Consider the following 13,840-nt stretch of genomic DNA (forward strand, 5'->3'; position numbering starts at 1 on the left):
AATTAATTACCATCTGAGTGAGAGGGCCACATGAAGACTACTGTCAAAATGACGGAGGAAACAGCCACGATGACGGCGGGTAAGAAAAATGTCATTTCGTGTTTGTTACTTGGTCAATTAGGATCCATCTTTAAAATATTAAAAGTTTCATATGCAGTGAAATTATGGGCATTGTTTCTTTCAGGATCGGAAGCCCGACAGAAGCTTCTGAAAGCTGTCAAAAAGGAGGTATGTTAATGCACCTTTCGTTGATTCGATGCATCCATCATGTAGCTGTCAGTTGTCGCTACATCCATGTAGTGATGGGATGTCAGTTGATGTTTCGTTCGGAGACGTTAGAATTTTCTTTGTCAGAAGTCTTGTATTTGCATTCCACATGAGAATTGTCCTGAATGGAATTTATGTTACACATCGGCTTAACTCTAATATGTTTAGCTCTTCAATTTTACATATAATGTAAAACAAGCTAGAGCACATCACATTTTTGCCTGTAAAATAGGTAACCAGAAAAAATGAGACTATGAGTAAACTATGTTTTAACCCTTAAATTTTAAGTAAATTTAAGGAAGTTTCAAGTGGACAATACTTGTTCAATTAAGTTAAACGTTGAGGTCTCTTTTCACCTTTTTCTGATGTAGTTGAAGTTATACATAAATATTATTTAATTAAACTCGTGTAGCAGTTACGAGGACAGCTTTAGTCTCCATTTAAATTTCTTCCACTCTAAGACCTTCTTAATGGCAGCGTGTTTTAATCTTTTGACATGACAGATGTATTTAGTAGGCCTATATTAAATTTGATTTGTTTTTTTTTTATTTGCATACTGATGTTGTCAGTAACATTTTGAATCATATATATATGCTTGTCTTTAGCGAGATTCATCTATGGACTGAAGAAAAGAATTAAATCAGTTTGTTGTCATATTACAAATAAGACCTGAAGTAGACTTTTTGGTATATGTTTGCTGTGACAATGTTGCATGTACAGTTTGACAAAGATTTACATGCTTTCAAATGTATGAGATGTTACAGCGTATGTTACTGAGAGTTGAGATGAGATCAAAAGAAAAAAAAAAAGAAGTCAGTTGGAAGAGTGTTTCTTGTACAGTTGGCATAATCAAGTGCAATCATATATATACATGTAAGTATAATATAGTTTTAATAACTAATCGATTAGTAATGAATTTAAGTTAAATGAACAGCTGTGCAAGTCATTTATTCAGTATAAATAACTGACATTAACTTCTGTTTTTGGTTTTATGTTCAGGTAAAACAGATCATGGAAGAAGCAGTTACAAGAAAATTTGTTCACGAGGAGAGTAGCAGCATTACCTCCCTTTGTGGTAAGTGTCTTGACGTATTTTGTATACTTCAGTTTGTCGGATTTTAATTGCAGACTTATTTGGCAGTTCCACGAAGTGATTCAGTTTTCCAATTCCAAGACATTTTACATGAATGCTAATCTCTACCCAGGCCTACTACATTTATGCTTGGCTGGTGTAAAGGTTAGAGTGCTTGCCATGAAGTTGGGAGACTTGGGGTCAAACCTGGGTCGGGTATTACCAAAGATTAAAAATGATACTTGCTGCTGACTTGCTTGGTGTTCAGCGCTGAGAGATTGGAGCAAGTACATAGGGCTGGTTGAGCCAGTGTCAGTATTCTTGCATGCAGTTTTGCAGCGATGTAACAGCTGGTCTGAGCTAATCATCAGCAAACCCTTTAGTCATGTGACTGGAGTACCGTTACCAGACGTGAAAGTGAAGCAAATTTAACCCAGCACTTTAGTTGCATGGACTCGCCTTGCCACAAGAAGACACATTATATGTTATATGACTGAAAACTTGTTAAGTTTGATGTAAAACACATTTATGTTTGTAAAAATCTAACTGAAGTGGAAAAGGCTTTTAGTCGTATCCAAGAAGGGCCTTGTTTGTTTTTACCTGGCGTCAAGTAGGCAGTCTGATAGTGGAACTCCCAAAAAGTTTCCAAAACACCACTGTACGTATGTACTGCAAGTGTAACCGGCACATTTTTTTAGTCATAGTAAGCCCTGCACCAGTTACATGGGTGCAAGAATTCCCCAACGGTTTGAACTGTAAACAACAGACTGCTATGCTCAGTCAAGTGTCAGGTCATGTCTTAACCTGGCCTTTTTGTCAGACATGATTTCTAAAGTTGATCCTGGCCTAGATTGAGTGCTTGAGGTTTAACGTTGTACTTTACAATTTTTCAGTCATATGATGACGAAGGAATCCTTGTTGCAGGATGGATTTCCAGCACTCTTTTATCTAGTGCTGCTTCACTGAGACGCCTTACCGACGGCAAGTAAGCCGCCCAACACGAGCCATTATACTGGTCAACTAGTTGTTGCACTATCCCATTCACGCTGAACGCCAAGCGTTAAAGCTGCAACTTCCTCTTTTAATGTCTTAGGTGTGACTCGCCCCAGGATTGACCCTGGATCAACCATTCTCAAACCGTACGCTCTACCAACTGTGCTATCGGGGTCGGTCATGGCTTAGATAACTGAATTGTGGAATGATTGAGAATTTAACTTAATGGCCAGTTTAAAGTATTGTCACAATGCCTTCCAAGCCTTATTTAAATTACATGTGTACACCACAACGAAAGCAAGTTCATGACAGTGTGAATGATCGGATGATAGTGTAATATAACAAACTGCTTTGTCACATTGAGCTCCTTTGCTGTCAACCCAAAATGTGTACTTCTGTTGACCAAGTCCATTTTGATGTACTACAAATATCAGTACATTGAGAAATAGTGTGATTGCGGAAATTTTGGACAATATATGCCTTTTCATTATAGTCTCATTGAAAGTTAAATTAATTTGTCAGTTAAAGCCAAGAAGTTAATTACACTGTAGCTGTAATGCGTCACGTGTGGAAAGTTTGCCTCTGACACCTTGCCTCGAATCCAACAATTTATTGCTGATTTAGATGGTGACATCATCATTCTCAAGTGCCAAGACAAAATTTTGATGGCTGAATATGAGTTGTGGCCTTGGTTATTCGGGCAGTACTCTAACGGACATTCAGTTTTCAGGAAACTGATAACACACATGTAGAAATTCCAAAATCTAACCACATACATGTGTAGTTTCCAGTAATTGCAGATCAGTGTGGGCAATCAGTGAGGTCAGGTATTGATTGTTGAAGTGCTTTTTATTTTCGTTGAAAACACGAGGCTTGGTAGTCGACAACATGGTGATATGTACATGTAAGTTTTATGAATATTAATGAAGGCACACCTCCACTGCGCCCAATTAAACCTTGTACTCACTTGTCAAAGTATTTTTTTTGTAAAGAATGTTCATTTGCTACCACAAATTAAGTCACTTTTCACTGGAATCAGAAAACCAGGTGTCTTGCAACAGATCTGTGGGTCAATAGATTTGAATGATTTGTCTTGTAAGAGAGAGTATTATAAATGCTGCTCTAACCGCTTCATGATACAGCTATTGGTAGTATTACATATACATGTAGACAGGTTAGGTAGATCGGGTATGTTTCCCGATGCACCTGCACAGTTAATGATGCAGTGACATCATGTAACATGAGCAGGTGTCTTCATCAATCTTGGCAACAGGCTATTGTATATTTACATGTACGTGGGTGTGCTTTATGTGGCCATTAAAGTACATGTAAATCATCTCTTCCTGGTGATATATATATATATATAGGAAATAAACACTGCAGCATGGTAGGCCAGGAGATTAACCCCAGAAAACTTAAGGCCCATTTTGATTTGATATTTTAGTTCTTTATTTTTTCATTGTCTCAGCTCTCCTAATGATGGCAAAATAAAGTGAGTCCATATCAGTCTATCGTTTTTCAAACTTAAACTATTAGTATATTCAGTCATTAAATCAGTGGAACACATCAGCCTGTATTGTTATATGTATATTCTGTCTTCATCAGCAGTATGGCTATACACTGTATGTTCAATAGATAATTTATTTGGGTACTTTGAGTCTGGTTAGAATGTTAGCTGTCCGTTATGAAGCCCTTGTGGTTTGCTGTACGATGGTTTTCATGAACTGAGGTCTAACTACGTGTAAATTTACATGTGAGCACAATTTACAGTATGTATTTGTAATATTTGAGCCTGCATACATGTGTGTGGATGTGTCGTGTAGCAGTGTTTGGTATTGTACATAAAGCTTAATGCTGCCCTGGAAATTCCAGGCTGTAACAAACATGGAATCTTTGTGCAGCTCATTAATTTCTTTGGATGTTCTGGAAATTGATTAAAATGTCTGAAAAAAACATAAACACCAAGACGAATAATAAACACCAAGATTGAGGCACGGAAATCCATGCAACAATCTGGACCATATGGACTTATTTCAAACCTTCGTTTTGCAAAGCTCAGGTTTGCCATACATGTATTATCACCTGGTTTCTTCAAAATTGTGCATTTCCATGGTGAAAGTATTTTATTGACATGTAGTTTTATGGAATTGTTAGTGATAATGTAAGCGGACAGCCCATGTGGACGTGTTGATGTGAGAAATTAGGCATGTTTTTTTATGTACAGTGCTATTCGTTAAGCCTGGTCATAATGAACTGAAATGCTACCACATTGTCTGTGGTTGTCCATTTAAATTCTCAGCTATGATTTATCATTATAGGCCTGACTCGGCCATATTTTTGTGTTGCAGGGGTTACGAACATTTAGGTTATATTCCACTCCAATCCAACCCCAAACTCACATACAGAACTATTGATTTATTTCCTGTTGTCACTGGTACAAAGTTCTGACCCATGCCTGGCCCAGAGCTTTTCTTGATGCCACATGTTTTTCTTGGTATTGATTACCAAACACCCTGGGGGAACCACACCACCCCTCAGGCTAGCTGATTGTCCTAACCATCTAAATCGTTCCCAGGGGGGAAACCCTATAGCAGGCCCCTCATGTGTACTTGTACATGTACCCTTTCTGTGATGGGAATTCATTAAGCCTGCCTCCTCAGGCCATTAGCACTCAGCATTTCATTGACCATTAGGGATGGTAAATAGTGAAGCCAGGAGCAAACATGGGGTCAGTTTATCTTGTTACCCAATCAGAGATCAGGCATGAAGGGAGACAGAGATATCTACTGTGCCACTAATCACCCTGACTCATTTATGGCCCTGATGCCTAAGCTTCTGGTTCACCATCAAGGTTATTAAGCACTGCACCAGACACATTCACAAAACTGGCACCTTTCTTTCCAGTACTAACTGGTTACAGCTTTGTTCTGCTCAGTATCTGCTCGGTACACGTTGGTTGACAGCCAATCACTATTTTTACAGTAATAAACTGTCATTTACATGTACCAGTTGGTTACTGGTTGGTTGATGTCACTCTGGATGATTAATCAATCCGTTGCAGCTGATAACTGATTGGCTACCAGTTGGTCATGGTTTGGTTACAACTACAGCTGCATGTGTGAACTGGCTGGTAGAGCATGGTAGCAACCAAACATACATGTAACGGTTTAGTCACCATTGTGTTGAAACGTGAGAAACTGATTGGTACTGTACAGGGCTCTTCTTTGCAGTACCATTCAGTTCACAGACAGCTGGTAGACAACCTGTTACCAATTGGTATAACTATTGGATGGTCAGAGTTTTCCTATCTGTGCTGTTATTTTGGCTACACCAATGGCATCTGCATACATGAAAGGTAGTATGAACTTTCTGTTATTTAAACTTTGATGTATAAAAATTTCAGTTCCTTATGAAAAACGTTGTATAATTTTACCATCTGAAGGATAATAGTAGGTTTGTCACCTCAAGGATGGTGGTATAGTGTTTAAAGGAACTAGTGATGCATGCATTCTCAAGCATGACAAGGGTGTTGCTATCTGAAGCAACACTATCTGACTATAGTGTTGCCAACCCAAGGATGACATAAGTGTTGCAACCTCTTGGATGAGAGAAGTGTTGCCATCTCAAGGATGATAGTGGTGTTGCCATCCCAAGGATGAAAATAGTGTTCGGCATGAAACACCAATCAAATAAATAGCGAAAGAAAATAATGTGCCATCTCAAGGATGACAGTAGTGTTACCATCACAAGGATGAAAGAACTGTTACCATCAGAAGAATGACAGTAGTGTTGTCATCACAAGGATGGTAGTAGTGTTGCCATCACAAAGATGGTAGTAGTGCTACCATCACAAGGATGGGTAGTAGTGTCGCCATCTCAAGGATGGCAGCAGTGTTGTCATCACACGTATGGGTAGTAGTGTCGCCATCTCAAGGATGGCAGCAGTGTTGTCATCACACGGATGGTAGTAGAGTTGCCATCACAAGAATGACAGTAGTGTTGTCATCACAAGGATGGTAGTGGTGTTGCCATTGCCGGGATGGCAGTAGTGTTGCCATCACCAGGATGGCAATAGTGTTGCCATCACAAGGATGGCAATAGTGTTGTCATCACACGGATGACAATAGTGTTGCCATCACAAGGATGACAGTAGTGTTGCCATCACAAGGATGGCAGTATTCTTGCCATCTCAAAGAAGGCAGTAGTGTTGCCATCACCAGGATGGCAATAGTGTTGCCATCACCATGATGGCAATAGGGTTGCCATCACAACGGATGGCAATAGTGTTGCCATCACCATGATGGCAATAGGGTTGCCATCACACGGATGGTAATAGTGTTGCCATCATAAGGATGACAGTAGTGTTGCCATCACAAGGATGACAGTAGTGTTGCCATCACAAGCATGGGTAGTAGTGTTGCCATCACAGGGATCACATTACACTGCAGCTGTTCTGTTGATGTTCACTACTGTACTGCCTCTCGGAAGGGGAAATTATGTATCATTTATGAGGATTTTGAGGAAAAAAATCTTGTCACCTGGAAATGTGTATTCTTAATAATTTCATACAGTTTTTTATATTCATTCATAAGTGTGCATAATTTGTCTGTACTCACGCCTTATAATTAACATACCATGTATGATATGCAGGTCAACATTTTGGCCCAAGGCTGATGCAGAGACGTTTATTTTTGAAGTAGCCAAGCCTAAAGCGATACTGAATTGTCACTGATTGGCCAGTGTGAGAGATACTCTAACTTTGGCTAAGCTATATTTTAGGTATTGCACATTTGTTTAAGCAGGACCACATCCTCTCTCTAGTGTCAGCCATTGCTCAATCAACGTTGATTCTGTTTCCCTTAAATGGAATGTTAAATAAATGTGTGAGGCATAAAATGTATGATTTTTCTTTTGGCTAATATTGACAATCTTACATTCAGAATGACTAAATATGCCCAGGGAAAGATAATGGTGTTGAGTAAAGTGAATTTTGCTGGAGAATATTGCTTTAAGTTTCTGTAACCATCGATTTTGTTTCCATATCCTCACACCAGTTCTGTCCATCAACTCACGGGGGCCTCCGTGGCTCAGTCGGTAGCGCGCTAGCGCAGCGTAATGACCAGAAGCCTCTCACCAATGCGGTCGCTGTGAGTTCAAGACCAGCTCATGCTGCCTTCCTCTCCGGCCGTACGTGGGAAGGTTTGCCAGCAACTGCGGATGGTCGGGGTTTTCCCCCGGGCTCTGCCCGGTTTCCACCCACCATAATGCTGGCGCCGTCGTATAAGTGAAATATTCTTGAGTACGGCGTAAACACCAATCAAAAAAAAAAAAAAAAAAAAAATCCATCAACTCACAGTTTTAAAGCATTACAGACATAGTGTTCAAACCATGCATACATGTACATCTGACAAGCTTATTGGTGATCACAAAATATTTGGAATCCAAGTTTCATTTGAAATTGAGGAATTTTGATAACAGGCTTGCATGTTGCATTGTGTAGATCTAGGTAAGAAGAATAAATATTTCTGTTTATATATGTGTATATTATGCATGTATTCTGACTTTGATGTAAAACTATGGTACCATAATACATCAACTTTTTTGCAAATGAAATAGCAATTTTCAGTGCAATTTATGCACCTTTTTAATTTGATGTTGGAGACAAAAGTGCATTGGTTGGGTTGGCCAATTCGCGGGCTTCACATGAACTACAATTTTATCACACTCTATGCAGAATAACACCCTCAAAATATGCTTGAATAGGCATCAAAAGATTGAAGGAATCTCAGTATGTTTGTGCATGTACATGGGTTCAACTTTTGTTTCCTTACAGGGGCTGTAGAAGCCTGTCTCTTGCACAGTCTGAAGAAGAGAGCTCTTGGGTTGTTCAAGTACAGCACAACAACAGCCTTGTTACAGAAGGTGTCAAAGAGCTGCGAATCGGCTGCTGAAGTGGCGCGCTGGTGACAGAGATCGAGGCCAACAATGCCCCCAACAAGTAAGACTTGTTAAGTGAGGGCTCAGGCATTCATTAAAAAGCCTGTTGCATGTAAAGCAACCAACCCGCTAAAACGGATCGACTTTTTTTCGAAGAGGATTTCTAGAATTGTTTTTGGTCGTTTTTGTAGGTTGAACCAAACATTGTTAAACATAAGCCCACTGTACTGCACTGACTTACTGAAATCAGCTTTAGCATTACAAGTTTGCTTTCACAGGAAAATTCATTTTGTTTGCATCAGAGCATACATACATCTAACATTTAACCAATGTAGGCTCTGATGACCTAACTGCAGCATTCTTTGTGTGGACGTTTGAGGGAAGAGGTGTTCGATTTATAACTGACCGAGTTGTATTCATAAGTAAATCGCAACCTTACCCATTTCTGGGAATAGCCTTGAAGCTCAGCAAAGTTTGTAGGACAGGTCAATCAAGGCAGAGACATATTCGGACCACCTGATTTTGTAGTAATATTTTTTAATTCTTCTCGCGGTAAACAGATTAAGAATTGTGAATGAATCGTACTAACCATGACTTTATGATGGCTTTACTGAAATGAATTAGTTACCAGGACGAACTCCATGTCCCAATAAATATGCACAGACTCCTCAGAAGGATCGTGGCTGTATGTAAAATTTTGAACTCCTGTCTGCTACTGTCTAGATCTTTGAACTACGTTCTAATCTGAGCTCAGAAATATGACATCATGATGCCACGCACATTTAACTTTTACATTTCTATGTCACTGTGAAAATAAAACACAACGTCATACATACGCAGCTTTGACGTATGTAGGTCAGCTGCTATGGCCTAAGCTTGCTGTTGATTGGTCTAAAATGCATGACCACTGTGGAGGGAGTAAAACAGAATGGCAGCATGAAATGAACAGTTTGTGCCACCCTTTCTTCATTTTGGAGGGTAGAATAGACTGTAACAGCTTTGTCTTGTAAATGTTAGGCATTCTCGGGATTTGACTTCGTACAAAACAAGGTTCAGTGGTATCTGGTTACACGACAAACACCTGTAATGCAGTGTTAAACCCTTTAATTCTTACTGCTCATGGAGCCTTGGTAACCAAAAAGTCACAATGAGCAGTGCACAACGTTCTTATGTTAATTAACATGCGTTTAAGATCACTTGTTTTCCCCCAAATATGGTATCCATGTCTGCATGACTGTGGGTGACGTGAGGAATGTTCCTCAGTGAGTTGCCAGATGTTGGTGGTTTTCCTCAGGCATTCACATTCCTCCACACATTCATTTACCTGCATTGTGTCAGTGAAAAATTCTTGAGTAAGGTATTAAACCTTAACCCGTAAGATCAACCTTATTTGAATTTGTGCTAGGATATTACATGTCTTGCATGCTGCAGTTGGTTGTTGGTGAAAGAGTAAGTAAGAATGCTACTGGTACATTTTTGTGTGTAAGACCCCATAATCAGTGGCAGAGCATCGTGTATAATTTGGGAGAAGGCTGAAGCGGATCCAGCCCAATAAGCTAAGAAGCTTCAGACACATGTAGCTAGAGACGTGGTTGCCTGATTTCTGGTGACTAAATTATGGCAGGAAGCCGCATTAAACTGCAGATTCTTTTCACCCATCTATCAATTTGATCTTGTGCAGAAGCACCAATTCTCTCACCACCAAACCATTCACAGCCCCACACACCATCACAAGCTCCGTCTTTCTCTTTCAGCACACTTCACCTGTGTGAAAGTGTAAATGCCATTATACAGCACTTGCAGTGGTACAGTAACATTATGTGCGCAATAACAATGCAGCCAGTAGCATGGTCCTTACGTGGTTTATATGTGTGATGTTGACAAGTTGCAAATAATTGCATTTGCTAGATTTAAATCTTTTTGCACCATGTCCAATGGTTTTTTGTAAAACATTTTAGAAGAATTATTGAAGTCGTTTAATTATTGAAGTCGTTTGTAACTAAGCCTCTTTTGTTTTCATCCTTAAAATGTGAACAGAAATTTTAAAATAACCTGTTTTGATGAACTATTGTCATGGAAATGCAGACATCTCTTAAGAAGATAGACATACTGTAACATGTGTCTGTCATATATTAGTTTGCTGAATTGGTTTTGATGCATTGGTTTAGCAGCACCATCTGTGTCTAACCTTACCCTGAGAGAATCTCAAGTATTCTAGCCAAGAGGCAAAAAATAGTTTTATTTTAAATGCTGTGTGAGTTTTCAAGGCCTGGGTTTCCAGGGGAATTAGGTATTGCACTGTGAAGCTTCCCAGGATGTGGAAATGCTTGAAGTGAATCCACAGAGGCCGGCTACAACCCGTTTCCTGCAAAAGTCCTTTTACAGTAAGAAACCCTAGTTTTCTGTTTGCTGATAGGTCGCCGAAGCCTGTCACTTGAAGGTATTTACGATGCCTAGGCACCTAGTGGGGGTTACCATAGGGGATATTTACTTGGATCAATAACACAGTTCCTGAAAATCCTTCAATATGGAGCTCATTTTCCTAGTGTTCCACAGCCTGTTTTGATAGTATTCACATAAGCATTGGACCCTTGGGTTGTTCTTCACTTGAACGCTATGCAGGAACATGAAATATTCTAGAAATTGGCAAAGTATCACAGTGCAATGTTGTTACAGTGTTGTCAGCATGTGAGCAACATTTATCTGTTTTCCCCATAAGCGCCTCCTCCTGGCCGATCAATGGTGTCTGACTAGAAGCACTTAAACCACCCACGTCCTCTGCTCCTGAGGGGGGGAATTAGCGGCCTGTCAATCAGCGCAGTTGCCATGGCAACTGTAATCCCACACACATTGTGCGACAAGCACGGTCACCTGTCCTCCCATTGTGTCAGAAGCAGCTAAGGCCTTACCAGGTCAGGGGCCAAAGGTGGCAAGCTACCAGCACAATACCTCAACCAAACATCAAAGGCCCAAAAAAGAAAAAAAAAATTAAACAACCCTTGTCTAAAATTGATGACATTATTCACATCTAGGGCATTTAAAAAATTGATGCTTAGGAGAAAGCTTCCATTCTGAATGGATCTGACAGACTAAAGCTTGTAATCTAATATGGATTTTATGGAAGCTATTATACAGTGATAATGTGGATGACAATCCCTGCTCGTGTACCATCTTTTCTGATGGATATGACCAGGAATAACATGGTTTTAATCTAACCCCGGTCCAGTATTGGCAAAAAAATAAATGTTGAACAGGGAACGGGAAAATAGGTTCATTTCATGAACAACATCAACCGGCTCTCACTCGGCCCGGTCAATCTAAAACTTTGCAAGCAGCATTTGGTGGTCATTGCCTTAGTGAAAATTAGCAGGAGCAGCTAAATGTTTGTTTTCTCGTTCTAGTGAAAAAGGACAAATGAAAATAAGACGGAGAAGTATTTATTACATGATGGGAGACAGGGAAAATAACTGCACGGAGCTGGTCGCTTTTTTTTTCAGCTTCTTCTGTCTGCAGGATTTTTCTTTTATCACCTTGCCTTTACAAAGTAAGTGGAGTATTGTGAGGCGTGGGAAATGTCGGCCTTGGTATCCGGTTGAGCTTTTTGTTTTTTTTTTTAAGATCCTGTATAATAGGCACTTATACATGGATTGAAGGTTAAGCTTTTTTTAGCTCCCAAATCTAAGTTATGGTGTGTAAATCCATACTCAGATGGAAGGTTAAGCTTTTTTTTTAGCGCCTGTATACTGGGCTCTCATACATGGATTGAAGGTTTAATGGTGCAGATGTTCACTTAGATGGAAGGTTAAGCTCCTGGCCACAGTTTCTGAAAAAGGTTGTAATGTTATCCTGGCTTAATCACAATGACCCCGCATAGTGACGGGATATACATGTACGTCGCCGTGTTGTTGGCGACTGGTGTAATGTTACAACCGCTTGGAGAACCAGCACCCAGTATATTTGGCTGTACATCATACAGTACATGGTTTGAAGGGTAAGCTTTTTTTTAAGTCTGTAAATGTACATACTTGGAAGGTTAAGGCCTTTTTTTAGCTCCTGTCACACAAGGATTGAAGATTAATCTTTGTTTTTTACAGCAGTAGAAATAATGTTTTTTTAATATTTATAATTCCGTGGGGTATACTGGAATCATCCTGTATGTCCTTCTGAAGACACGATTTTGTCCATGCATCTCGGGGAAACTACTGCGCTGATTCCGATGAAACTTAACATATATCTTGTTTATCATCTGAACTTGTGCATGTTTAAGTTAAATGGCGATTGGGTAATTGCCACTATTTATGACTTGCGTAATGGTGCTTTTCCACGTACATATGTTCAGATTTTGTCCATGCAACTCTTTGTTAAGTACTGAACGTATTTCCACTAAGCATACATGTACATATTCCCAGTCATCTAAACATGTGCATGCTTAAGTTCAAGTACAGTTGGGTAGTTATTTTCATAATTGCTGCCATTCAGGTAGATATAAATGTATATGAATACGTTGAAGGCTCTGAATCGGACTTCGGGAAATATCCACGTGACAGGTCATCATGGAACGCAGCTGCCAGCCTTAGATCAGTATTCCTCAAAAATTAGATTTGTGCATCATGTGACTTCGTCTCTGTGGTATAGTTTCCACTCAGCTAACTCCAAGCCACATGTAATCTTATCTGGAGAAATTATGCCCCTGAACAAGTAATGGTCAGATCAAATGGCCTAGTTTTGCATTTGCGGTCACCCACATCACTTCTTGTGAAGGTTAGACTAGGGAAACAACTCTATTTAGCTCTCGCAGACAGAAGGTTGGGGTATTTTGAATGAGAGTAGTAAGTTGTCAATTCACATCATGGAATATATTTATCAGGCTTAAATGAAAACTGTGTTTTTATCGATCCAACTGAAACGGGATTATTACAGCTGTTATTGGTCACAAAGAACAATGGCTTTGTCTGTGCAGCAGTCAATAAAAAAAAACATTCTTCTCTGTAACAATGACTAACAGGAAATTATAATAAAGATCACAATACCAGAAAGAATTCCTAAATATAAAAGAAATGAAAGTAGACTCAGAAGTAATGAAAAACACTTAAGGAGTCCGCAAGTGTTATATTTGGAGATCTGTTTCGATTGCTGTAAAACTGCATTTTTCGGCCTGAACGCAGTGTATGATTAGATTCCCACCCAGTATCTGTCGGAGAGAAAAAAAATATATATCAGTGTGAATACAGTTCAATGTTGTGTGAAATGAGAAAATACAAGAACATTGAATATGATTTAGGAAAAGTTGATTACACTTACCTTTTTTTTCTTTTTTGAATTTTGTCCATTAGTATAGTTATTTAGGTCTGCAGGAAATTAAAAAAATACATTTTCATTAAACTTGGCCATAATTGACCTACAGGTATTTGACATATTATCATAGCGGTTACTGTCTGATCATCATTCCATTACTTGGTAAACACTCTTTAGCCAAGCTCACCAATCTGATACCGTATTTACGCCTACTCTTTATAGGCCGTAGAAAGAACCTGATTAATTTTCTGGGACTTCATTGAACTTCTGAGTTAT

The 13,840-nt window shown here is 39.3% G+C and overlaps 1 protein-coding gene across 1 annotated transcript in view; it reads left to right on the top strand.

Moving 5' to 3' along the window:
• Positions 1 to 31: 31 nt before the first annotated feature.
• Positions 32 to 13,840, top strand: part of LOC135476932 (small G protein signaling modulator 2-like) — a 48,381-nt gene continuing 34,572 nt past the window's right edge. Inside the window, 6 exon segments of the mRNA XM_064757077.1 lie at positions 32 to 79; positions 185 to 228; positions 1,267 to 1,342; positions 8,166 to 8,285; positions 8,288 to 8,330; positions 12,144 to 12,260. Of these exon segments, the coding sequence (XP_064613147.1) occupies positions 49 to 79; positions 185 to 228; positions 1,267 to 1,342; positions 8,166 to 8,285; positions 8,288 to 8,330; positions 12,144 to 12,260 (431 nt within the window). The 5' untranslated portion in view covers positions 32 to 48.

Source organism: Liolophura sinensis, chromosome 10 (assembly GCF_032854445.1).
Source record: "Liolophura sinensis isolate JHLJ2023 chromosome 10, CUHK_Ljap_v2, whole genome shotgun sequence".
NCBI lineage: Eukaryota > Metazoa > Mollusca > Polyplacophora > Chitonida > Chitonidae > Liolophura > Liolophura sinensis.